General features: G+C 32.0%; 5 protein-coding genes across 9 annotated transcripts; all 5 read left to right on the forward strand.

Moving 5' to 3' along the window:
- The first annotated feature begins 460 nt into the window (after positions 1-460).
- LOC106767938 (bidirectional sugar transporter SWEET5) lies at positions 461-2,929 on the forward strand. Of its 3 annotated transcripts, XM_022784278.1 has the most exons (6): positions 464-703; positions 782-818; positions 1,851-2,073; positions 2,155-2,229; positions 2,317-2,436; positions 2,679-2,929. In XM_022784278.1, the coding sequence occupies exons 1-6, from the start codon at positions 661-663 to the stop codon at positions 2,844-2,846; spliced, it is 666 nt and encodes a 221-aa protein (XP_022639999.1). In that variant the 5' UTR covers positions 464-660; the 3' UTR covers positions 2,847-2,929. The 3 variants fall into 3 exon arrangements, with proteins under 3 accessions (XP_022640000.1, XP_022639999.1, XP_014508391.1); XM_022784279.1 differs by lacking the exon at positions 2,155-2,229 and having other exon boundaries at positions 461-703; positions 2,277-2,436; XM_014652905.2 differs by having other exon boundaries at positions 469-703; positions 1,851-2,229.
- Positions 2,930-5,250: 2,321 nt separating this feature from the next.
- LOC106766647 (proline dehydrogenase 2, mitochondrial-like) lies at positions 5,251-7,071 on the forward strand. Its single transcript, XM_014651361.1, has 4 exons — positions 5,251-5,757; positions 5,955-6,600; positions 6,701-6,941; positions 7,032-7,071. The coding sequence occupies exons 1-4, from the start codon at positions 5,251-5,253 to the stop codon at positions 7,069-7,071; spliced, it is 1,434 nt and encodes a 477-aa protein (XP_014506847.1).
- Positions 7,072-8,083: 1,012 nt separating this feature from the next.
- LOC106767578 lies at positions 8,084-14,533 on the forward strand. 3 transcript variants are annotated; one of them, XM_022784282.1, is made up of 13 exons: positions 8,084-8,297; positions 8,405-8,600; positions 8,687-8,773; positions 9,085-9,174; positions 9,391-9,488; positions 9,974-10,217; positions 10,885-10,982; positions 11,303-11,537; positions 12,160-12,276; positions 12,850-12,912; positions 12,989-13,162; positions 13,302-13,354; positions 14,110-14,533. In XM_022784282.1, exons 1-13 carry the CDS (start codon positions 8,193-8,195, stop codon positions 14,251-14,253), a joined length of 1,704 nt encoding a protein of 567 aa, XP_022640003.1. In that variant the 5' UTR covers positions 8,084-8,192; the 3' UTR covers positions 14,254-14,533. The 3 variants fall into 3 exon arrangements, with proteins under 3 accessions (XP_022640003.1, XP_022640001.1, XP_014507985.1); XM_022784280.1 differs by having other exon boundaries at positions 13,299-13,354; positions 14,110-14,532; XM_014652499.2 differs by having other exon boundaries at positions 9,100-9,174; positions 13,299-13,354; positions 14,110-14,532.
- Positions 14,534-16,152: 1,619 nt separating this feature from the next.
- Positions 16,153-18,057, forward strand: LOC106767033 (30S ribosomal protein S6 alpha, chloroplastic). The gene is made up of 2 exons (XM_014651848.2): positions 16,153-16,646; positions 17,559-18,057. The coding sequence occupies exons 1-2, from the start codon at positions 16,242-16,244 to the stop codon at positions 17,796-17,798; spliced, it is 645 nt and encodes a 214-aa protein (XP_014507334.1). The 5' UTR covers positions 16,153-16,241; the 3' UTR covers positions 17,799-18,057.
- Positions 18,058-19,420: 1,363 nt separating this feature from the next.
- On the forward strand, positions 19,421-21,702 carry LOC106767747 (probable E3 ubiquitin-protein ligase RHA4A). The gene is made up of 3 exons (XM_014652694.2): positions 19,421-20,126; positions 20,411-20,496; positions 21,280-21,702. The coding sequence occupies exons 1-3, from the start codon at positions 19,896-19,898 to the stop codon at positions 21,593-21,595; spliced, it is 633 nt and encodes a 210-aa protein (XP_014508180.1). The 5' UTR covers positions 19,421-19,895; the 3' UTR covers positions 21,596-21,702.
- Positions 21,703-22,289: the final 587 nt, after the last annotated feature.

Consider the following 22,289-nt stretch of genomic DNA (forward strand, 5'->3'; position numbering starts at 1 on the left):
AAGTTCTCTGTAACATCAATTTTAATATTAATCGTAATATTTTATATATGTTATAATATGCAACATAATTATTATTATATTATTTAGATTAGTAAATCATATATTAATCACTTTTGAATATTTTGTTAATTTATACAGGCACTTTTTTTAAAATATTTATACTTTTAGTTTTCTTAATTGATAAAACATAAGTACAGTACCCTTATGCATGCTAGATGCTTACGCATTTTAAAGAATGGTTAGACATTTGCCATGCAAAGATATATAGATGCTTTTTTGTCTCATTATTTGTTTAAAAACATTACATTTTTATATTTTTTATTCTTACATGTATGTATTTTCATTACATAGTATTTTGACAAAAAAATGTAATTTTACAGGATTCATTTAAAAGTAAAAAGGCAAAACAGTAACGTTGGTGTTTTATATTATATCGTAAAGCAAATCAGACATGTCTCTCATTTCTGGCTCTATTTAAAGAGCAGAAAACTTACAGGTGTTGCAAGAGAGCTGTTTGGCAACCCAACCCTAATTTCACTTTTATCGTATTCATCTTCTCACCGATTCCTCAGGACATGTTTCAGTAACCAAACAACACTTTATCTCTCTCTTTCTCTTGTACTTTTTCTCTCCTGAAATTCTATTCAGCTAACTGGAACCATGACAACAGCAGATATTGCTCGAACAGTGGTTGGCATCATAGGTGTCTGCTTCAACTTCAACCTTTTATTTGTTTTCTCTTTTCGTTTCTCTTATGAATAATTTTCTTTCTTAACTTCAGGAAACATAATTTCTGGTGCCTTGTTTCTCTCCCCCGTGTAAGCTTCATTTTTCTGTCTTACCTTTTTATATACACAAAATGAAACTCATGCAAATAACTCCTCCCATTCAACCAAGAGTCATTACAGCACATAAATTGATGATTTTTTAATGCTGATAAATAAATCAAAACTGTGTTTTATTTTATTAGTCTTTCCAAAACATGCAGTGGTTGCCTGTGAGATATAATCATGGAGTTTTGTTTTTTCAATACATAAATTCTGATAATTTATTACTTTATATGACTTGTGGCTGAAATCCTGCTGTGCCATTTTTTCATTGTTCAAACTCTAAAAACAGTCATAATTTTTTTTTAATGAAAAATACTAGCCTGCGTTTCTTTTCTTTTTTTAAATAATTAAAAATGATAAACACATTTTTTTTTATATTATTCACCGTTTCTTATATTCATTTATAATTAAGGTAATCCAATTGAACCGACTAGAGTTGCAATCCCGAGGCCGACCATACTCACATCACATGATTGAGTATATATCATGAAAATCGCATACCAGAAAGTAAGACCGTAATCGATACTTTACAAAGATTCCCCGTATTTCCTTTTGAAGGAAAATGTGTTCCTTTTAGATAATATATTTTTATTATACATTGAAATTATGTGAAGAGAGAAAACTAAAAGATATTTAATAAGAAACCTATTCAAAATTATATTAAAAATAGAAAATATATTTTAATTTTAAAGAAAAGAAATCGATGCTATATTACGTAGGAACAAAAGTAGGTATATTAATACATATAGATGAAAAACATCAAAAGTTATTATATATAATGATCATACTATAATTAATAAAGTAATATATTTATATATATTGTCTAGTATATATATTGCTAATGGTCTTCGTAAAAATTACATATTTATTTTATTTTGTTTTATATATATGGAAGAAAATACGAAAATTACATATACATTAAAAGATCCTACAATAATATTATTAATACGAAATACCAAGCTATTTTATTGATGATGATCTCCATCGAAAATACGAACCATCTTGTACATATTGACACAGGCCAACTTTCATCGAAATATGGAAGAAGCGATCAGTGGAGCAGTTCTCACCAATTCCATACCTAGCCATGGTGGTGAACTGCATGGTTTGGACCCTGTACGGTCTACCCATGGTGCACCCTCACAGCATTCTGGTGGTAACCATTAATGGCTCTGGTTCTGGTGTTGCACTCATATTCATCGCACTCTTTTTGATCTACTCCGATGGAAAAAAGAGGCTCAAGGTTATCCTCTGGCTTTTGTTGGAACTCCTTTTTATTGCTGCTCTCACCTTTGTGACATTAACTCAAGTTCACACCTTCAAGAAACGCTCTGAAATTGTGGGAACAGTTTGCATTCTCTTCAATATTATGATGTATGCTTCACCCTTATCTGTCATGGTAATTTTCTTTCTATATATCTCTTCTTTTCCATGCATTACTTACAGGAACCATGGTTGATTGTGTTCACTATATATAATGGTGCAGAAACTGGTGATCAAGACCAAGAGTGTGGAGTACATGCCCTTTTACATCTCTCTCGCATCTTTTGGAAATGGCGTGGCTTGGACCACTTACGCTCTCATCCGTTTCGACCCATTCATCACTGTAAATATAAATTATTTCTATTAATGTAAATATAAATTATTTATATTAATGTTGGAAGTCCCACGTCGACTAAAGATAAGACCAAATTATAATATATAAGTGAGGTGCAAACCTCACCTTACAAATTGGTATTGTGAGATTGAGTTAGGCTTAAACTCACTTCTAACCATTAATTCTAACAATTAATTTTAATTATTATAACATTATCGTTTTAAATAATTATTATTCTTGATTATTTTCAGATACCAAATGGGCTTGGGACATTGCTTGCGGTGGCTCAGCTGCTTCTGTATGCCACTTATTACAAGTCCACTCAGAGGCAGATAGCAGCAAGAAATGCCACAAAAGAGGTGAATTTGTCACATGTTATGGTGGGTAATGCTACCCAACCATCCAAGCCTAATCACTGATCATCGTTATTAATTTTGTACTCCAATAAGAGGTTTAATTTCCTCTCATGCAAGTTATTTCAACATTGCTTGAATTGGACCGACCTCCTATATTTCAGATTACCTCAACAACAACAAAGTTTATATGCTAAATCTCTTCTTAATTTAATTTTAGCATTAATTACTAGCAATTATGAAAAGTTTAATCCTAGGTAGGATCCCACCACCGAGTAGCCCAGGTCTGGATACAGAAATACTTCACCGCTTATCGAAACTTGTTTTTTAATTCTTGTGATACAAGTAACAACGCTTATATGAGTTTAAAATAATCTCAAAACTTTTTCATAGGCATTTTTAGTTTGAATGAGAGGTCATATAACATGTTTGCTCGCATTCATATTAGTTTGGTAGAGGAATCGTAAAGTGATATGAATTTATATTTATTGAACACATATTAATGATCATCAAATAATAAATTTTATATTTTAAATAAATTAAAAGTTACGTTAAATGAATATAAAAATTTGTGTGTCAAAATATTATTTCTTTAACTTTAATTGACTTAAATTCTTAAAAATCCAATAACACCACACGACATATTGTATGTGTTTCTTTTAAATAAGTTATTCATTTTTTTGTATAGACTATACAGAAGTAATTCGTTCATTTGAGTCCAATTTATCTAAAAATAGTTTTCTCATCTGTGTTTTTTCTTTGTTTCAAAGTCATTTTTATTTTAAAAAAGCTTGTACTTAAAAATTATAAATGATTTATAAATATTAAAAATTTTAAGAAATAGACTTATAAAATCTATTATTTCTACTAACTTAATTAAATAGAAATAAAATTATTAAAATTTTACACCCTATTATTGAAATCTCATTTTCTTTCCATGCAATATCATTATTTTAATTTTAAATTGTTGAGATAAATCATTTGAGTTACGACTTTATCCTAAAAGACATTTCATATACATCTTTATCCTAAAAGACATTTCGTAAAATTCAAGGAGACATTTCATAAAATTCGAGGACGAAAGTGTAGTTAAATTATTAAAGGAAAATGATATTTTTAACACTATTTTAACACTGCACACGTGTCAAAATGTGGTTGGATGATTTCAAATTAAAAAAACAAACTTTGGTTTTTTCTCTTCTAAATATACTCATGATTTAACTTTTTTAACTTGAAATCGTTCAATCACATTTTGACACGTGTACAGTGTCAAAATGATGTCAAAAAATGGTGTTAAAATATCATTTTCCATTATAAAATTATGTGAAACTATTAAAAAGTTGAAATAATTAATAAATTTGATGTGACATTTCTTCGTATACTAAAAGTAACATGAATATTTATATCAATTGTTGACTATATATTTAATAGTACATTGACTTTTACCATAATCAATGTACTGCGTGGTGTTCTTTTAAAAAATTTGATTTATTTTAAATCTCCCTTAAAAAATCATATATGGTGTTATATATTTTTTAAAATTCTTTTAAAACATTAAATACTAAAGTTAATAATAAATTTTAAAAGTTTACTACAAAATGGATTCATACAGTAAATAGTAAAGGCTATAATGGTTTGCTGTTTAACTTGAAAGGAGATTTTTTATATTTATTCGACACTATTTTTATTTATTTATTTATTTTTTAAAAAATTACAAAATTTTATATTTGTTTGGATTATTTTATCCTTGTATTTTGTGTCAAATGAGTATAAAAGAGCGTCATCCTGTTATTACTCCTTAATAAATGATACAATGACACATAACAAGAAGTATATTAATTGCACAAGAATAAACATTTTGTATATAGTGTAAGAGTTTACAACACTCATTTTTATCTCTTTAGTCAAACTTAGAATATGAATTGGCCATTGTGTGAACACAAAAAAATAGTTAACAATGTGCATTTCTAAACTCTTTATATACATATTTAATATTTTTAATTCACACTTTTTCTATTCTATATCGACTAAATGTATGTGGAGATCTATTTTTGTTTTCTTTCAATGACATGTCTTAGAAAAAAAGATAGTTTTAAAATAAATCAATACTAACAATAGAAAGTGCGAAAAATGTGTTAATTACATTTCTAGTGCTCCATATATTTTAAGAAGTGATTAAATCGAATTTTGTTGGCATTATTACTATTAAAGGTCTGGAAAGAAAAAATTAAGATATAGTTTACTAAAAATGAAGACATAGACCAAGTTGACTACCCTAATCTTATCGTATGCACACATGCAACTTACCCAACTTAACGTTTTAAGCGTTGTAGTTTCCTTTACCGTACCAATTTTCTCAGGTTATGGCACTTATAAAACATCACATCATTTGTTCTCTCATTTTCAGACACAACACAACAAACAAAACACACGTTAATTTTTTCAGCAACAACAAACACCTTCATCAAAAATGGCATTCCGGGTGCTCTCTCGCAGAATCCTCGATAACATTCATTGCAGCACCGCAATGAAGCCCCGGAATACTTGCCATACCTCCCTCTCCACCGCCACCGTGTCGTCGTCTTCTCCGGCGACGACACTAAACTTAGAGGACGTAGAGCAGCTCTTTGGGTCGGTGTCGACGAAACAGTTGCTCCGGTCCTCTGCCATACAACATGCAATGGCGGTAGATTCCTTGGTAGACTTGGGAATATGGGTGACGAAGGTGAAGGTGTTTGAGAGTGGAATGCTGAGAGATCTCGTGACGACCACCATGCGCCACACGTTATACGCCAACTATTGCGCCGGCGAGGATGCTGCCGCCGCCGGGAGAAGCATACTGGCGCTGAACGATACCGGGCTGCGTAGCATGCTGGCTTTTGGGGCAGAAGATGCACTCGACAATGAGGGGTGTGATGAGAACCTTCAAGGGTTCCTTCACAGTGTTGAGGTTACCAAATCCCTTCCACCATCCTCTGTAAGTGTCTTTATTTGTAGGCCTACTGCTACATTGCATTATTATAATTAATTATCATTTAGCCAATTTTACAACTCAATTGTACTACATTGCACTACTATTTTGTATTTTCTTTTATATATATTTTTCAGTATAGTTTTTCTTTGTGCCTTCTAATGTGTAATTAACGGAGGCTGGTCTCATTTTTGATGCGATAGGTGAGCTTTGTTATTGTGAAAATCACTGCAATATGTCCCATGGTATTGCTAGAAAGACTCAGTGACCTTCTACGATGGCAAAAGAAAGACCCTTCAGTCGTTTTGCCATGGAAGCAAGATTCCTTCCCAATTTTTGCAGAATCTAGCCCTTTGTACCACACACAGAAAAGACCAGAGCCCCTAACCCCTGAAGAAGAGAGTGATCTTCAACTTGTCAACCAAAGACTCCTTAAACTTTGCCAAAAATGTGAGGAAGCTAATGTGCCTTTGTTGGTCGATGCTGAAGACACCACTGTTCAGCCAGCTATTGATTACTTCACATACTCTTCTGCAATCATGCACAACAAGGATAACAAGCCCATCGTGTTTGGAACCATTCAAACTTACCTGAAAGATGCCAAGGAGAGGTTGTTGCTGACAACAAAGGCCGCAGAGAAAATGGGAGTTCCAATGGGGTTGAAATTGGTGAGGGGTGCTTACATGTCCAGAGAGAGTAAATTGGCCAAGTCTCTTGGATTTGCATCCCCAGTTCACAGTACCATTCAAGACACACACAATTGCTTCAATGATTGCTCATCATTTATGCTCGAGAAAGTTGCCAATGGACCTGGTTCAGTTGTTCTTGCAACCCACAATATTGAATCTGGTATTACTCAATTTCTTATGACATAAAAGTTAAATTTTTATGAAAATCTTAGTATCCCAATTGAAGTGTTTGTTTGAGACTATGCGAAAATGGTTTGCAGGCAAATTGGCTGTGGAAAAAGCACATGAATTGGGAGTTGAAAAGGTGAATCAGAAGCTAGAATTTGCACAGCTATATGGAATGTCAGAGGCACTTTCCTACGGGTTGAGCAATGCAGGGTTTCGGGTTAGCAAGTATATGCCATTTGGGCCAGTAGAAATGACTATGCCCTACCTCATTAGAAGAGCTGAAGAGAACAGAGGGGTCTTGGCTGCATCAGGTTTTGATAGGCAATTGACTAGGTAAGCTAAATCTGTTATTCATCAACCTCTTCACCCGTGAAATGAGTAATAATGTTACACTAACAATAATCATAATTTCTTGGTGAACAGAAAGGAGTTGGCAAGGAGACTGAAAGCTTTAGTGTTCTGATTAATGCATGAAGCCGTGTCGCAGGATTCATTGACTTAGTACAAATTAGAAAGTTTTGTAATTTGATGGAACTGTGCATTCAGTGAAGTGAAATATTATGTTTTGTATTGGTACTTTTGTTGGAAATGTAACTAAGCTTTTGTTCATGCAATGATCGTTTGCATAAATTGGGAAAGTATCAAATTAGAAACTAATTCTTTTAGTAATTAATATTTTGATAACTAATATTAAAGACTAATTTAGTAACCAATTCATAAATTAATTATAATTTTTATTCATAATAAATATTATTTTAAATATTAATAATTTTTAATTTATAAATTAATTTCTAAAATAATCACAATATTAATTAATTATATTTTGTCTTTAAAATTGGTTATAGTTTAAACTTTTTTTTTTGTAGTGTTAGTTAATATAAATTTTAAGAAAAATAAAAAATAAAACATTATATATAAGAAAATCAACTTTCTCAATATAGCTTTAAATCAAGTTGGACTATTAATTTAACTTTAATACAAAAGATCTCTCACGGAAGGTATAACTAATTTTTAAATTTTCCTTAAATTTAAATATTTTTAATAGAATATTTATTAAATTTTGCTTCCCTGTGAACACGTAAATTTTTTATATTTGTTAATTAAGTTTTTTGAAGTTTAATTTTTTAATCAACGGATTGAGTGACTATTATCTCATATCATAGTTGTGGTTATTTGTCTTCACTTATCACAAAAATTTATATAAAATATTATTACTATTAGTATAAAACTACAAAACTAAAAGTAACTTTTTTTTAATGAAAAACTTATTGGATAATATGGAAGTCATTGCGACCAGATGTATTGTTTTACATAATCCACAATGATCGTATTGAATAAATTTACGGAAATGATAGGCGAAAAATAAACTACTAATTTTAATTATAATTATTATACAATTTAGGATTAATATATTTTTGAAAAGTAAAATATATATATTCGATCCTCTGTGTTCCCGCGCTCCCACTTGGCGAATTCATCCGATGAAAGATTGAAGGGGGTTAGGGTCTTTACAGAGCAAAGAGTGAAGAACACCGTCATTTTCCTCTACTTGCTTTGCATCTAAGTTCAGCTTCATCGGCGTGAATGGGGGACTCGAAACGCTGGACGGTGACCTACACAAAACACATTAAGCAGAAACGCAAGGTGTATCAAGATGGATTCCTAGAGCTCCACACTTCCACCAGCAAGGTATTGTATCCACTCTTTCTCCGCAAATTATCGAAAGTTTTCGAAATCAGAAGTTCGAAATCAATTTTTGACGGGATATATAATCTGTTCGCTCAATCGCTATGCAGGTTTCTCTGTACGATGAGTGCGAGAAATTGTTGGAGTGTCGACTCTTGAAAAACGATGAAACTGTAATTTCTGGTGAATCGTTAGTTTTCAACGGTTACCTTGTGGACATAGGCGATCAGGAGGGAGAGAAAAAACCTGAATGTGATTTGAACGTTGATAGGAGAAGCAGGAGTTTTTCAAGATTCACGACTCCTGGTTTGAACTCTCTGATATACATTATTTTTCTTGTGAAGCATTTCATGTCCTTAATCTTATTTGCTGCTTATGTGTTTGTTTACGAGATTGTTCAAAACATACAAGAACGAATGAGAAGGAGAACGTCGGACGTGTGCGGAGTCCTCTCAGTCCGTCACAAAAAGTTATCAGAGGTGAGTGACTTAATTTTCCAGGTTTTGGCATCTAAGACTTTGTGAGTGTATGTTTATGCCCATAGAGTATCCTTTTAAATTTAAACTTAAACTATTTGAAAACTGTCATAATTTGGCTTCTATATTGTAAAGAATAAAGGAGGCATTTATTCATAATTCCTATAATTATCAAGTCTCATTTTGTGTGCTTTTTCTTATTCAATGTCGTGCCATTGATCTAGAGCGCTACAACGTACAAGTAATGTTGACAGTTTATTTGCTGTAGTTGTTTGAATGTTTTACACTACGGTGTAGTTGGTTATGTATTGTAGTCGTAAAAAGTGCAGAATTTAAGAGGAGAGAACTGGTTAAGTATGGATCACCAAAGATCAGTCAGCAGGCACAAAATCCTAGTATTGAAGGTTAGTGTCGTTTAGTAAAATTTTAATTTAAATGCGGGGCTCATTCTGCGTTGCTTCTTTCAATTTATTGTCCTTGTAGAACATGGTAAAGCAGCTTTTCCAAAGCTGTGATACATAGTCAATCTGACCACTGATGGCAGGACATTATAATTTTGTGTAAGCAACTTCCATTTTTTTAATCTTCTAAATATGTTATAATTTTCAATTTCCAATTAGAGTGGCATGTTGTATACACCACACAAGTGACTCAAAAGGCAAAGAAGTACCATGATGGTTTTTTACGATTAGTTCTTCGTGGATCTTGTGGGGCACAGGTGAGATTTAGACATATTTCATTTATCAAAAACTCAAATTATGTTCTTCTGAGCCTATGATTGGTCAGGTCATTTTAATAGATGCGCTTTCTAACCCATTTTATTCCTTTTCGTTCTGATAATATGATTTTTAGCAATTAATTGCCCCCCAATCCCGCCCCCCTTCCGCATTCCATAAGATTTTGATTGTAAGTTGTTTTAAACAAAAATAAGCCAATCAAAGTACACAGAAAATATTCCTATGAGTAGTCTCGTATTAGTTATTGTCAAGATTCAGTAAAGGATACATGAATGGAGCAATTATTGAATGAACACAGTTTCCACAGGAAAAAGGCACAGTTAACAAAAAACTCAGATGATACGAAAATATCTTTATTATTATTTTAATATATCTTAACCTTATGAGTTATTGTCCCTAAACCTTCTGCTCATGTAAGAATTGTTTTAATGAATGCTTAATACCTCTTTCTGTGAATATATTTCAGATTACGCTGTTTGACACAAGTAAGAATGTCTTAGATAGCAGATTCCTGAAGAAAGATGATTTAATAAAACCCGGTGAATCGATTGCATTTGATTCATATTTGATTGACATCGGTGAGCATCAAGGTGGTTGCTCACCAGATTCCAAAGTTCTTGGAGACAAATTTACCAATGTTGAGGGAACGCAGACGGACATACAGAAAACTTATCTCCAAACTGATACCCATGTAACTGCTGAAAAAAGGGGTAAGCACACAATTATTGTGATAGGAAAAGGTTACATACGGCCTGTTGTTTTTTGGCACTTCGAATACTTTTCCTGTTTATTTATTTATTAATATTGGATGCTTATAGATAAATGTTGTTATTATATCTGTTTTAAAATTGAAGGAAGAAAAGGTAAAAGAGAAAGAGGGAGATGTAGAATCTACAGTCTGTACATGCCAATGCTTCACATGATGTGCTCTATTGAGCTGATAATTATTTTCAAATCAAATCACAATGATGAATACAACTATTCTATTTAGTCGACCATGTTGATCTAATATAGTGTATAACTGAATTCACACTGCATAATTTATGCTTTCGATTAACAGAACAGGAAATTGTAAGAAAAGCAAATCTAAATTTAATATAGAGTTGTAAGAATTCATAAGCTCTGATGTGAGGGACGCCATTCACGTGTATATATGCCTGGCAACTATTACATGTATAATTTTCTATCAATTCACTCAAAACAGTTAGAGAATTACGAGCTCATCCTTTCTTGAACAATATGACCAATTTCATCCAGAGTCCCTTTTGTCAGAGGTTGCTTTTGTTTTCTGTTTTGATTATTGTCATTGTTTTGACCTTCATTTAGTTTTCACTTTCATCTAGTTTTCACTTGTAGATATCTTTCCTTTCAATTTAGCATGGCAGGTCCTGTACACTACCGAGTTAACTAAAAAAGCCAAGAAGTACCATGATGGCTTTTTACACATTGAACTTTGTGGATCATATGGAAAGCAGGTTAATTTTCGGCTTTTCCCACATGCTACAATTTTATTTTCTACCTTTTCAATCTGTCCTTTGTGCATCTCTTTTACTTTGAAACTGAATCCTTAGATGATCTTCTGTAGAGTTTATTTGTTTTTTTATTCCTATGAGTTCTTATTATTTTAATGAGCTTAACCGCCAAATTTTTTATATTAGTTTTCATGTTGATGTGGTAAAGGCTTAAAATTAAGTGCTTAACTAAGCTGTTCACTTAAATACACCCTAACTTTCTATGTGTGTGACAGAGTTACATGATTGATTATGCTTTCTGTAATTCAGTGTTCACTTTTCAGGTTGTTCTGTATGATTTGAGCAAAAGACCTTTACAACGCCGGTTCCTAAAGAAAGATGAAATTATAATGACAGGTGAATCGGTGTATTTTGATGGACATTTTGTTGAAGTAGGAGAGCCTGAAGGAAGTCATCACTCTCCGGCGAAGTTAAGTGAAGGAGGGAATGGTGATAATGTTGAGAGGAGAGGACATGGGCAAAATGGCTGCCGCAAGGTCAATCCATCTTCTGCTAAAGGTTATTCCTTGACTAATTGAAATATATATTTTAGTCCATGTAGTTGTATGCTATTTAGTTCTGTGCATGCCATTTGAATCTAAAGATATTAATCCTTGCACATTTAGTTTGCCTTTTGCCTTTTAAGCTTATATCTGGTCTTAATTTTTATGAATGTGCGACTTCCATTTATATCAAGTTTATTTCAAAATTTAAATTTAGAATAGAAATGATTCAGGAGCAGAGAAGAAATTATGTTTTGCTTATATGCGTGTTTGGATGAATAACTTATTTAGTGCTTATTCGACTATACAATTTAATGCAACAAAATCTCTTTTTAATGTCAAGAAGCTTATTGAAATAAGAGTTGATGGAGTTTACGGTAGTGGTAAGCTATTTTCCTAAAGCTCTGATAAATTCCACATAAGTTCTTCCAAAGCCCTTTATAAAGGGAAAAGCGTGGTAAATACAAACCTTAAAATAAGTAAAATTGTAAGACAAAAGGGAAGCTAGGAATGGGGAAATAACTGAGAATGAATGACGACAAAAGTCCATAAACAGACTCCTAGAAAGTAAGCAGAAAGTATGTCTGGAATGAGCTGTCGTTTTCTCTTTCTTAAAAGTTTATGGTTATGCCGTGCAGGAAAACCTCCGAGTGAACTTTGTCTGGGGAAAGGATCTGGATTGGATTGTCTGGTTACCGAACGAGAAGATATAAAAACAAACAGGATAACCCCACCAATCAAGCCTTTACGTGATGGTTGGTACTTAATAATTGCCCGCAGTCTTTAGTCTTAACACTCATCTTCATGTTTCATTTGCATCACTTTTTCCTCCCGTCTTCAATAGGAAGCTAGCTCAGTTTTATTGATTTGCAAGCATTATGTAGAATAGAGATAATTGTTTTCTTCATAAATATGAATATGTTGATTCTTTTTATTCATTTGCATGCAATTTGTAGCATAGTGATAAGGGACGGCTTTCTTCATAAATGTGAAGATCCGACATTAGGATTAAGTTGATTCATGATTTCTAATACAAAAGACGACTTTCAAATCATCCAATGTACTTGATTGATACTTTTTTCCATCACTGTATAGTAGAATCGGCATCCCTAACTTTGAATTATGGGAACAAATAGAGGGAACAGATAAGTAGTTAATATTATTGTGTGGACTTTGTAAAATAGATAAGAGGTCCTATTGATATCTGCAAAACTGAAGGGCCACTAGAAACCCTGTCATGACAGAGCCTAGGATGCGACGTGTGTTTGCTGATTTTAATATACTATTTCATCATTTCTACTTTGCAACTGATTTCTGCTACTTTGCAGCCGATCAAATACTGGCCATTTTACAGAATCCTAACCTGAAGCCTCGGGAGAGTTATCTAACAGGTTAGCCATGTAACCTAACTATGTACAGAGGTCCCTTATGGTCTGATGATGACGTGATTATATGGGATTTCTATAGGAGGCCAATCGCCCAATGGGGGTCAAAATACTGGGGACAACGTATCAGCTACTGCTGCGAAATCCTATCAAAATTTCGGGGATAAGGAATCAGCTGCGGCTGCGAAATCATGTCAAAATATTGGGGATAAGGAATCAGCTGCGACGAAATCCCTTGATATTACATTGTCTGGAGGTCAGTTTAGAATTGGTGGACTTACTGGATTTCTAGCACAATAATTGTGATTTTCGGAGATATTTCTCAGCAGCTGTTCCTTGTTATGCTTGTTGAGATTGAGATATTTGTAATTCTTGGTTGTGGGGTTTTGCAGCAGCATGTAGCGGTGACAGTTTCCAATCTACCGAGAATGTCAAATTGTCCCACCAGGTATAGTCTCCTTTTTTGTTTGCATTTTCTGAAAGTGAGTCTTTTGATGATTAGATATCATGTAGAGATTACTTGCAGATGATTCTTGGAATGTTTTAAGTGTTAGTGTTGATACACGTATTTCTATGTCATTGGAAATATATCTCCACTACATTCTTAGAATTTGAATCAATCAATGAATATCGTTGATGCACGGGGTTAGGAGTTCTAAAAACTATGAAGAGGCACTTGCATAGGTCCTATCATCAAAGAGATAAGTATTCACAAGTGAGTGATAATTTGAGTAGGCGTATCTCTTGGGAAGTGAATATTTATCGTTTCTAATTCTTCGTGTTATATAACGGAATATATCGTATAGGGGTTTGTAAGATGTCAAAATAATACACTTTTGGGGGTTGGTTCTATAAGTTCATTGTATTATATTATTTTGTATGATGTATTATGTTTGTATTTTCATAAACTATTCTTTGTCCGCATTTTTTTTCTAGGTTGGTATTTTTTTGTACTATATATTTGCAAATTTATGATTAAATGAATTTGATTTCATTGCATTAAGACGGAATAGTTGTGCAAGATACATCGATTTTAGAACATAGAATATACCTCCATTCTTTAATTCACGGGATTTCCGTAATCAGTCAAAACTGTGCTAACTAGAACATATTACTCGAAATTTCCTGAAATATAACACGGTTGGACATTTCATGTTTAGAGAAATCTTCATCTGTCTCAAATTTTGTCTTCTCAATATGTAGCCCTCTCAGAAGGAGGATGCCCAGACAAATACGAATGAGAAGGATTCTGGTTATCAATCTTGCTTCATTACCAATGAAGAAAAGAGTGATGAGGAGTTTTCGTGTGAAAGGGAAACAATCCCAAGTTTTGAACTTGGATTTTAACCGGTAATGCATCTTAAAGGCATGCTGTGCTTAATGTCCTCATTACTTCTGGTAAGTCGAGGTCGTAGACATCTATATTTTTGCTGCAACCCTCGGGTAGTTGGGTATGTCTTTCTATAAGGAAAGTATTGAATATGTCATGGTGGGTCTATTGCATGCATTATTATTATTTGCACATGCCATGTTATATATGTCCTGTTTTTTTATCCTGACGAATGTGTAAATGACAAATTTTCTAGATTCACAACAAAATTATTTTAAAGGTTAAAGTTAAAGCAAAGATTCCAACTATACTTGTATTATTAAAATATTAATATATATACTATACTATGAGAAAAATAATAATAAAATTATTATCTTAACAATTATAAAAGTAAATTTAAGTAATTTTTACACTACTGTTGTAAGTTAGTTTTTTAATAATTTTTTATTATAAATAGTTATTTTAGTTTAAAAGAATGGTTAAATTTTAGAAGAAAAAAAAATCAAAAGAAATAGTTAAATTTAAAAAATGAAACAGTCACCTAAAAGATAAAATTAGTAAAATAATTTATTTAAAAAATTATTTAAAGAATAAAATTGACAATGTGTAGAGGAAAATCTCTACATAATAGTGTGTATATATAGTCATTTGATTGGTATAATGTACATATCAAATTTCAATGTACTTTTAAAGTTAAAAATTAATATTTTTTATCCATTTTGGTTTAAAGTTGTTTTTTCAAATGAAACAAAATCAGTTAAAAATAAGCAAAAGGTTTTTATTTTATAATTTTACTTTAATTACTATATTTAATTATTGTTTTATTATGAACCAAAGAAAGTTTTCGAATACGCTTTTAATATATACTATTCAGTTGTATATAAATTCTAATACGCTCTTAAATTACAAATACGAATGTTTATTCAGATTGTAATTTCATGGAGATGGGTCAGATAAAACGGAACAAACACATGATCATGAACCAAAGAAAGTTTTCGAAGTGGAGAATTTAATTGGATATTATATTTCATACAAATTACCACGTATAACAATTGTTTATTGGTATGATGGATTATTTTAAATAGTGAAAATAATATTTATAATTTATTTTATTTCATTGAGTTGGTTTATTACATAAAAATGGAATCAATTTTTTACGCTTTACATAACTTATTATTATATTGTACTTTTAATTTTTTATAATATTATATGAATGAATAAATAACGTATCTGGTGATATTATTATTATAAAATAGGTAATTTTATAAGAATTATAAGGGTTTTACATATTTTTGGTAATGATATTAAGCTCGCAGTCCAACTCAATTATAAAGATTTTACATAAGAAAAAGATATAATCTATTGTGATAGAAAAATATTTTAATTGCATAAAAAATGAATACATAATTTATACATTTAATTTTTAATTTATTTCTGAGCTCAACTAATGAAAACATGATTTCATTTTCATTATTTTAACCGTTTTAAATTGAAAAAAAGAAATACAAACAATAAGTTTTACATGTTAAAAATTTAAGTAATAAGAATGATTATGATTAAAAAAATTTAAATTTAGAAAAAAAAAAGAACGATTAAAAATATTTTATTGATACCAACATTGTCATACTCTCCTGATTTTTGTATAACTTAAGTAACCAAAAAGAATTAAATACGTTTTTTTTTTATTTTTCAATTATGTTTTCAAATTTCATATATCATTTGCAAGAATAAATACAAAATTAAAATAAATATAAAATTTATTTTGATAATCATAATTTCTAAAAATAATTTAAATAAGAAAAACATATTTAATTATTTAAAAAGAGATCATTATTACTTTTTTTTAAAAAAAAAATAAAACTTTAGTAGAGAATGAAAGAAAAGAAAAGAAAAAGCTTCATAAACCCAACTTCTAACCTGCGCTTGTGTGCGCTGAGATCGCCTTATCTGCATAGGATAGAAGAGCTTCATCTGCAAAGTGCTCTCATCTTAACAGGGCAAAACGATGGCTTCGTCTGCCCTCACTTCGGTTCCTCTCTCTTCTTCTTCTCTCAATGTTCCTCATTCTTCTTCCAAACTCCCTTCCAATTTTCTATCTTCTCCCATTGGCACATTCTCTCGTGGTCCCAAATTTCTCTTTGCAGAACCAAGATACCATTTTCACCCAAAGGGAAATGGTTCTAAATTTTCCATCGCAGCCCAAACCCTAGACTTCTCCGATTCGTTCTTCGAAGGGGGTTTCGGCTCCGAAGACGACCCCAATTCACCAGGCGGAACCGGGTTCACGGCCGTCGAGGAAAAGGAGGAGCCCCCTTGCCCACCCGGCCTTCGACAGTACGAGACAATGATGGTTTTGAGGCCCGACATGACCGAGGATGAACGACTTGCACTCACCCAGAAGTACGAGGAGGTTAAATTCTTGACTTTTACTTGGTTTTCATACTTAAGCTGAGATGGATTAAGATTATCAAATTGAAGTTTAGTATTTACAATAGTTAGGTCTACATTTTGTTTTTGTTTCGTGTGCCGAGACTCTGTTTATGTTTGTGATTGGGAAATTGCACCGGGTTTTGATTGTGCTGAACGATTTATATTTTTCATTGAGGGGGAGGACTGCAGCAGTGACAGTCTCTCTGTATCTGCTCAGTGAATTCCTATGATGTTGTTTTGGTTATTCATTGTGGTGAAATGCATTGTGTGATTGCTCTTGGATACAAATCACACGATTCAACTCTACATTTTGTTTAAGTTTTCCTCACCAATTCTTGAGAAAGAATTTGAAAAGTCATATAAGCTTAATGAAAAGGAACTGAAGGAACATTTCTCCTTTTATCCTATTTGATTATTTCACTACTTCATTGCATGCACTCTTTTAGCTATTTTATTGCTTCAATTCCAGATTTCTTAAATAGTGGTTTTACAATTAAGTAATAATTTTGTTTATGAGCCTTGTGATTAAGTGGTTTTCTATATTTAGTTTGAAATTATCATACTGCACACTTTATATCATCTCTGGAAAATATGTTTGAAAACTATATTTTTCACTGACTCCTGTGGTTTGATACAAATTATGATTCATTATTTGAATCACAATTTGGTTACCTTGTTTGATTAATTTGAAGTTTGATAAGTGTGTTGTTGTGGTTTATGCGTTATTGGAGGTGACAGTTCCCTGTCAATTTAAGTAGTGATAATAATAATTAATAGTGGACTCAAACGGCAATGTTTGCTGATCCGAAATGCTGATGAATTTTGTAGTAGTGTTGTTGAAGTCTGTGAACTGGATTTTTTACTTTAACTCCAATGACTTTCCTTCTTGCAGATTCTTGTTGCTGGAGGTGGCATGTATGTAGAGGTTTTTAACAGAGGAGTTATTCCTCTAGCATATGGCATCAAGAAGAAAAACAAAGCTGGGGAGACCAACACTTATTTGGATGGCATCTACCTGCTGTTCACCTACTTCACCAAGCCTGAATCCGTAAAGCCTCTCGAGGAGACAGTGTTAGCGGATGATAATGTTATCCGATCAACGAGTTTCAAAATTAGGAAGAGGAAATATTAGTTTCTTTTCAGGTCTCTGGTAGCTCTTCAAAAAGATGGTTCACAAAAAGTAATGTTGTATTTATTGTTATTGTTTTTCCTTTTTCAGTGTCATTTGGATTCAAGTAATTTTGTATAATTTAAAGAGAGATGTAGGTGCTATCTGTCACTTGCAGTCTGCAAAATTACCATGCCCTATGCAGTTTGCTATATGTTGACAATTAATTTGTAAATTTTTTGCTAACAAGTCTACAAATTTATATGCAACTAATAGATTTTGACATTGCCTGTTTAGACATATAAGTCATTTACTTGAATATCTTAAAATTAAAAGGTCTAAGTGTTACTGAAACATGTAAGAAATATGTAATATTTAAACTAAATGTGAATATTCAAGTTTTAAAAATGGTGAGTAACTTTATTTTAAAAAGATCACAAGCTAAGGAAAAATATTATTAAAACAATTTTTTATGAGTAAATTTATATAATGATAAAATAATGTGAATATCACCTTTTGTTTAATGATTCTCTTAAAAAACCTTAATTAATAATAGAAGATGTATTAATGGGTAGCATCATTCAAAGAAATAGAATTGGTGTTTGAGATTTAGACGTTTTAATTTGGAGAAAAACCTTTTTCTATTATTGTTTTATTCGATTTAAATAGGATATATTCAGTAGAGACTATATATTGTCTACCCTTCTTTCTTGAAAGTAAATATAATTGGATATTCATTCAAAATCACAAGGCTAACATAAAACGTAGATGTCCTAGGAAGACAGCAAGTAACTTGGTTGACAAGTAAATTTTACAACTTGCAAAAGCAAAGTGGAATTCAGATAAACATTGTGTCTTGCTATCTATGCAAGCCATGAAAAACAGATTTAGAATCTTAAGACAATAGATTTAGAATCTTCACACAATAAATACAATAATTTTTTTGTAGTTTTTTTTTTTTCTCTTTGTATGTTGCTACCTAATATAAAACTCCAACACTTTGGTTCTGAATCATTGAACATTTTAAGATACTTATTTAATAAACTTTCCTCCTCAACCAACTTTTCTTCCCAAAATGTGATGAAACTCCATTCCATATGCAACCTCTATCAAACCATTTGTAGCAGTGTTAGTGTTTACAGTAAGAAATGGAAGAATAACTTAGCCAACCAGACATTTATTTTTCTTTTAATGTAATGATTTTGAATGTCTACTGAAGGATTTATGTATATCTCTAAGATTCTACTTCCGGTTATTACACAATCAGCAACATAGGTGGTTGCACTTTGTTTTGATAATTAAAGCAAATGACTAAAATGATAAAGCAGCAACATCTGTTCTTTGTATACACTGAAACAGAGAATCTTCTATGATTTTTACATTCAGATCTGATTCTAAACCCACTCAGAAAATAGCTTAATTTCTTCAATTAATCACGTTCCACCAAGAGTGCACATATTGTGTCATAGTCATAGTCAAAAGGCATTATGCTCGTTCATAGGATGAGATAGGTTTCTATTTCAGAATGGATGGACTTTGTTGAAATTTAAGAAAAAAAAATAAAAAATCTACCCCATATATTAGATATATTACTTTTAGAAAACACAATAAAATTCTTAACAGTTTGAGACTTGAATGTATTCTTAAACCATTTAAAGCAGTGAATTTGACTTTTTGTTCTTATTTTTCTTCCTTATCAAATACATAACCATTATTTACAAAATCTGTAAAACGACATTTTGAAGGTCTAAAATGGTGAACCAAACACACCCTTACAAGTATACATTACACTGGGGTCCATATCTGAGAAGTGGTGGAGGATCATATGGGCCTGTTCCACCTCTGCAAAACACAGAATATGTACTAATGCCATTATCATTTTCACACACATCACATTGCTAATGCAACATCTCAGCTTTATCAATGACTCTAAAAGAACAATCTTAAACATTTTGGTATATATCTTCCTTACCCTATTCACCAATTCTAAACATATCACAACCAGTGCATGCTGAACTGAAGCTTTTTGCATAACGTTTTCAACCCTCTCTGTCTATTCTTATTCAACAAACTTTCTATTAATGTCTTCCACACTTTTGTATCTGTTGTGTTGAATATGTGATGGATGTGCCACAAACTCCAACCCCCTCTCCACATTTGTATCCACAAGAACTTCAACTTAAACTTTACCAAGCCTTCATCTTCTCCATTCCCATACTCTTTTCCATCATTCTGGTTCTCTTGTTTTACTTGTTCTACCTCAAAAGAAGAGCTTCCTCTCTCTCATCACCACCTCTCCATATACTTACCAACACTGCCAATCCTCAAACAACATATCCTTACCCTTCACAAGTAAGTAGGATTTCCTTTTTCTGTATTTTGATGTCATAACTGCATAACACACTAGAGGGATTTAGATTCTATGCTTAGTGTTAAAAATCATGCATTCATTAGCATATGAGCAATGGAATATATACATGATGTACTCCTCTTACTTTAAGAACTACTTTTTTGGATTGAGTAAGGTAAAACTCAATTTTTAAGAGCTAAACTTATCTGCACTGAACCATCATGCATCTGTTATCAGTAATTGAATTGAAAAACTAATGATAGCCCCTGTACTGGTAATATTACAGCCTTACGGATTAGATCTTACAGTGCAATTTCTTGACAAACTTCCAAGAATTTTATTTGATGAGGATTTTGGAACAAGAGATTCAGTGTAAGCCTTTTCTTGTCTATTCTCCTTGTGTCTTTCTTATGCCTGAGATTTCAACTTATCCTTTTGTTTGCATTATCTTTGAATGGTAGCTGTGATACTTATTTATTGGTTTCTTATTCATCTTTTTTTGAACTTTGCGTGATGTGTTTTAATCTCTATCTATTACATAAGGTATCTACAGTTTGTGCTTAAGAGCTAAATTGTTAGTTTGCTATACTTCGATTTCCCTTCTTCCAAACTATACTCAAATGCTAGTTGTTCTTCAAAAGCTAAAGTCTTTCTTAGCAGAATATTCGGTTTCCAGAGTTCTTAGAACCTTTCATGACATCCATTATTTTCATAAAAGGTTATTCGGAGAAAAAGGAAGCAAAAGATGTGAAAAATATATGTAGAATGGTCCCCTTTTATGCATAACTTGCACACTTGAATGTGAGGTGACTCATCAGAAATAATGAAAAAAAAAAAGATATGTAATTCCTCCTACACGTGTAACTCAAATGGATAGTAAAAAAGACAAATTTCAAAGGTAGATAGATATTGGTTTTATCTGCTTGAGAATTTATACTGGGCAAGTGGTTTAGAAAGTCTTGGTTTCTTATGCTGATCCTTTGTATTCTATTATTTTTCCAATGCATCAGAATTCTTGTCATTTTTTTATTTGATTTAGCAGTGTTGAACATCAATATTCCAAAACTCAGGATATATGATTATGCTAATATTCTAATAATTATAAATTCATGAAACGAAGACTAAAAGGTTGTTGATTTTTTCTGTAAAAACCAGATGTTGTGTTTGCCTTGGAGAATTTGAGCTGAAGGAAGAGCTGCTACAAATTCCTTATTGCAAGCATGTGTTTCACATTAGCTGCATATGCAACTGGTTGCAATCAAACTCCACGTGTCCACTTTGTAGATGTTGCATCACACCCTCCACCAAATTCCTTAATACACCCTCACCTATTGTATCAGACTCACCACAGCAGGGTGGAATTTCAGGCTCTTCATCACACATCATGTCCATGCCTCAGCAACAAGAAGATCAAGTTGGTAATTCCACAAACACTACCATTTTCCAAGGAAATGGTGTATTACTTACATGATCATATTCTGGAATTCAAAGAAAAGATTCAACTTGCCCTCATGAGCTAAGAATTCTGTGAATTTAAAACCAATAATTTATGAAATAAACTGTGGCAGCTTTTCTTTATCTGGCATTGGTAACACTCCTCTAATCAAATTTTGTCCAATTATATTTCTAACATAAGGAGGAGGTTGATTAGAAAGATACAATATCAATAAGACCTGAATTCAACGATATAATAAACATTATTTTTTATCCAAAACCTTAAACCACGTAAGAAATTGACACTAATTTTTACCTGTAATAGATTAGTGAGTTTTCACTTTTATTACGTTGCTCCAATTTCTTATTTTTATCTGATACGAAACTTAGACTCACATTCACGCCATAAACAATATACTAAATCAAAACCTATGGATGCCTAAAGAATTTTTGATCCCCACGTACCCCACCAATGTTTGATTCTTTAAGGACACTGATTTTCACTTTCCAAGGCACAACATATGCTTTGTATTTGATAAAATTTAGTACCCTGTGATTGGATGGAGTCTGAATGATCGTACATTAGGCAATCATGGTAATGTGCATTATTAGGAAGAAAGTGCTGAAAGTATGCAAGTGAATTTGGTTGGAGTACAGGCAGAAGAAGATTGGAGAGTATAATAGTAAGGTAATAGTTTTCTGCACCAAAGAAAAGCATCAGATGATTGATT

The sequence above is a fragment of the Vigna radiata genome, chromosome 7, assembly GCF_000741045.1.
Source record: "Vigna radiata var. radiata cultivar VC1973A chromosome 7, Vradiata_ver6, whole genome shotgun sequence".
NCBI lineage: Eukaryota > Viridiplantae > Streptophyta > Magnoliopsida > Fabales > Fabaceae > Vigna > Vigna radiata.

Excerpts from the sequence above, each read along its gene's own strand:
- LOC106767938 (XM_014652905.2), top strand. The coding sequence starts at position 661 with ATGACAACAGCAGATATTGCTCGAACAGTGGTTGGCATCATAG. Across the intron at positions 819-1,850 it reads GCCTTGTTTCTCTCCCCCGT|GCCAACTTTCATCGAAATAT; the intron begins GTAAGCTTCATT and ends ATATTGACACAG. Across the intron at positions 2,437-2,678 it reads GTTTCGACCCATTCATCACT|ATACCAAATGGGCTTGGGAC; the intron begins GTAAATATAAAT and ends GATTATTTTCAG.
- LOC106766647 (XM_014651361.1), top strand. The coding sequence starts at position 5,251 with ATGGCATTCCGGGTGCTCTCTCGCAGAATCCTCGATAACATTCATTGC. Across the intron at positions 5,758-5,954 it reads AATCCCTTCCACCATCCTCT|GTGAGCTTTGTTATTGTGAA; the intron begins GTAAGTGTCTTT and ends TTGATGCGATAG. Across the intron at positions 6,601-6,700 it reads AACCCACAATATTGAATCTG|GCAAATTGGCTGTGGAAAAA; the intron begins GTATTACTCAAT and ends AATGGTTTGCAG.
- LOC106767578 (XM_022784280.1), top strand. The coding sequence starts at position 8,193 with ATGGGGGACTCGAAACGCTGGACGGTGACCTACACAAAACACATTAAG. Across the intron at positions 8,774-9,084 it reads GTCACAAAAAGTTATCAGAG|TCGTAAAAAGTGCAGAATTT; the intron begins GTGAGTGACTTA and ends TATGTATTGTAG. Across the intron at positions 13,163-13,298 it reads TGATATTACATTGTCTGGAG|CAGCATGTAGCGGTGACAGT; the intron begins GTCAGTTTAGAA and ends GGGGTTTTGCAG.
- LOC106767033 (XM_014651848.2), top strand. The coding sequence starts at position 16,242 with ATGGCTTCGTCTGCCCTCACTTCGGTTCCTCTCTCTTCTTCTTCTCTC. Across the intron at positions 16,647-17,558 it reads TCACCCAGAAGTACGAGGAG|ATTCTTGTTGCTGGAGGTGG; the intron begins GTTAAATTCTTG and ends TCCTTCTTGCAG.
- LOC106767747 (XM_014652694.2), top strand. The coding sequence starts at position 19,896 with ATGGATGTGCCACAAACTCCAACCCCCTCTCCACATTTGTATCCACAA. Across the intron at positions 20,127-20,410 it reads CATATCCTTACCCTTCACAA|CCTTACGGATTAGATCTTAC; the intron begins GTAAGTAGGATT and ends GTAATATTACAG. Across the intron at positions 20,497-21,279 it reads TTTGGAACAAGAGATTCAGT|ATGTTGTGTTTGCCTTGGAG; the intron begins GTAAGCCTTTTC and ends TGTAAAAACCAG.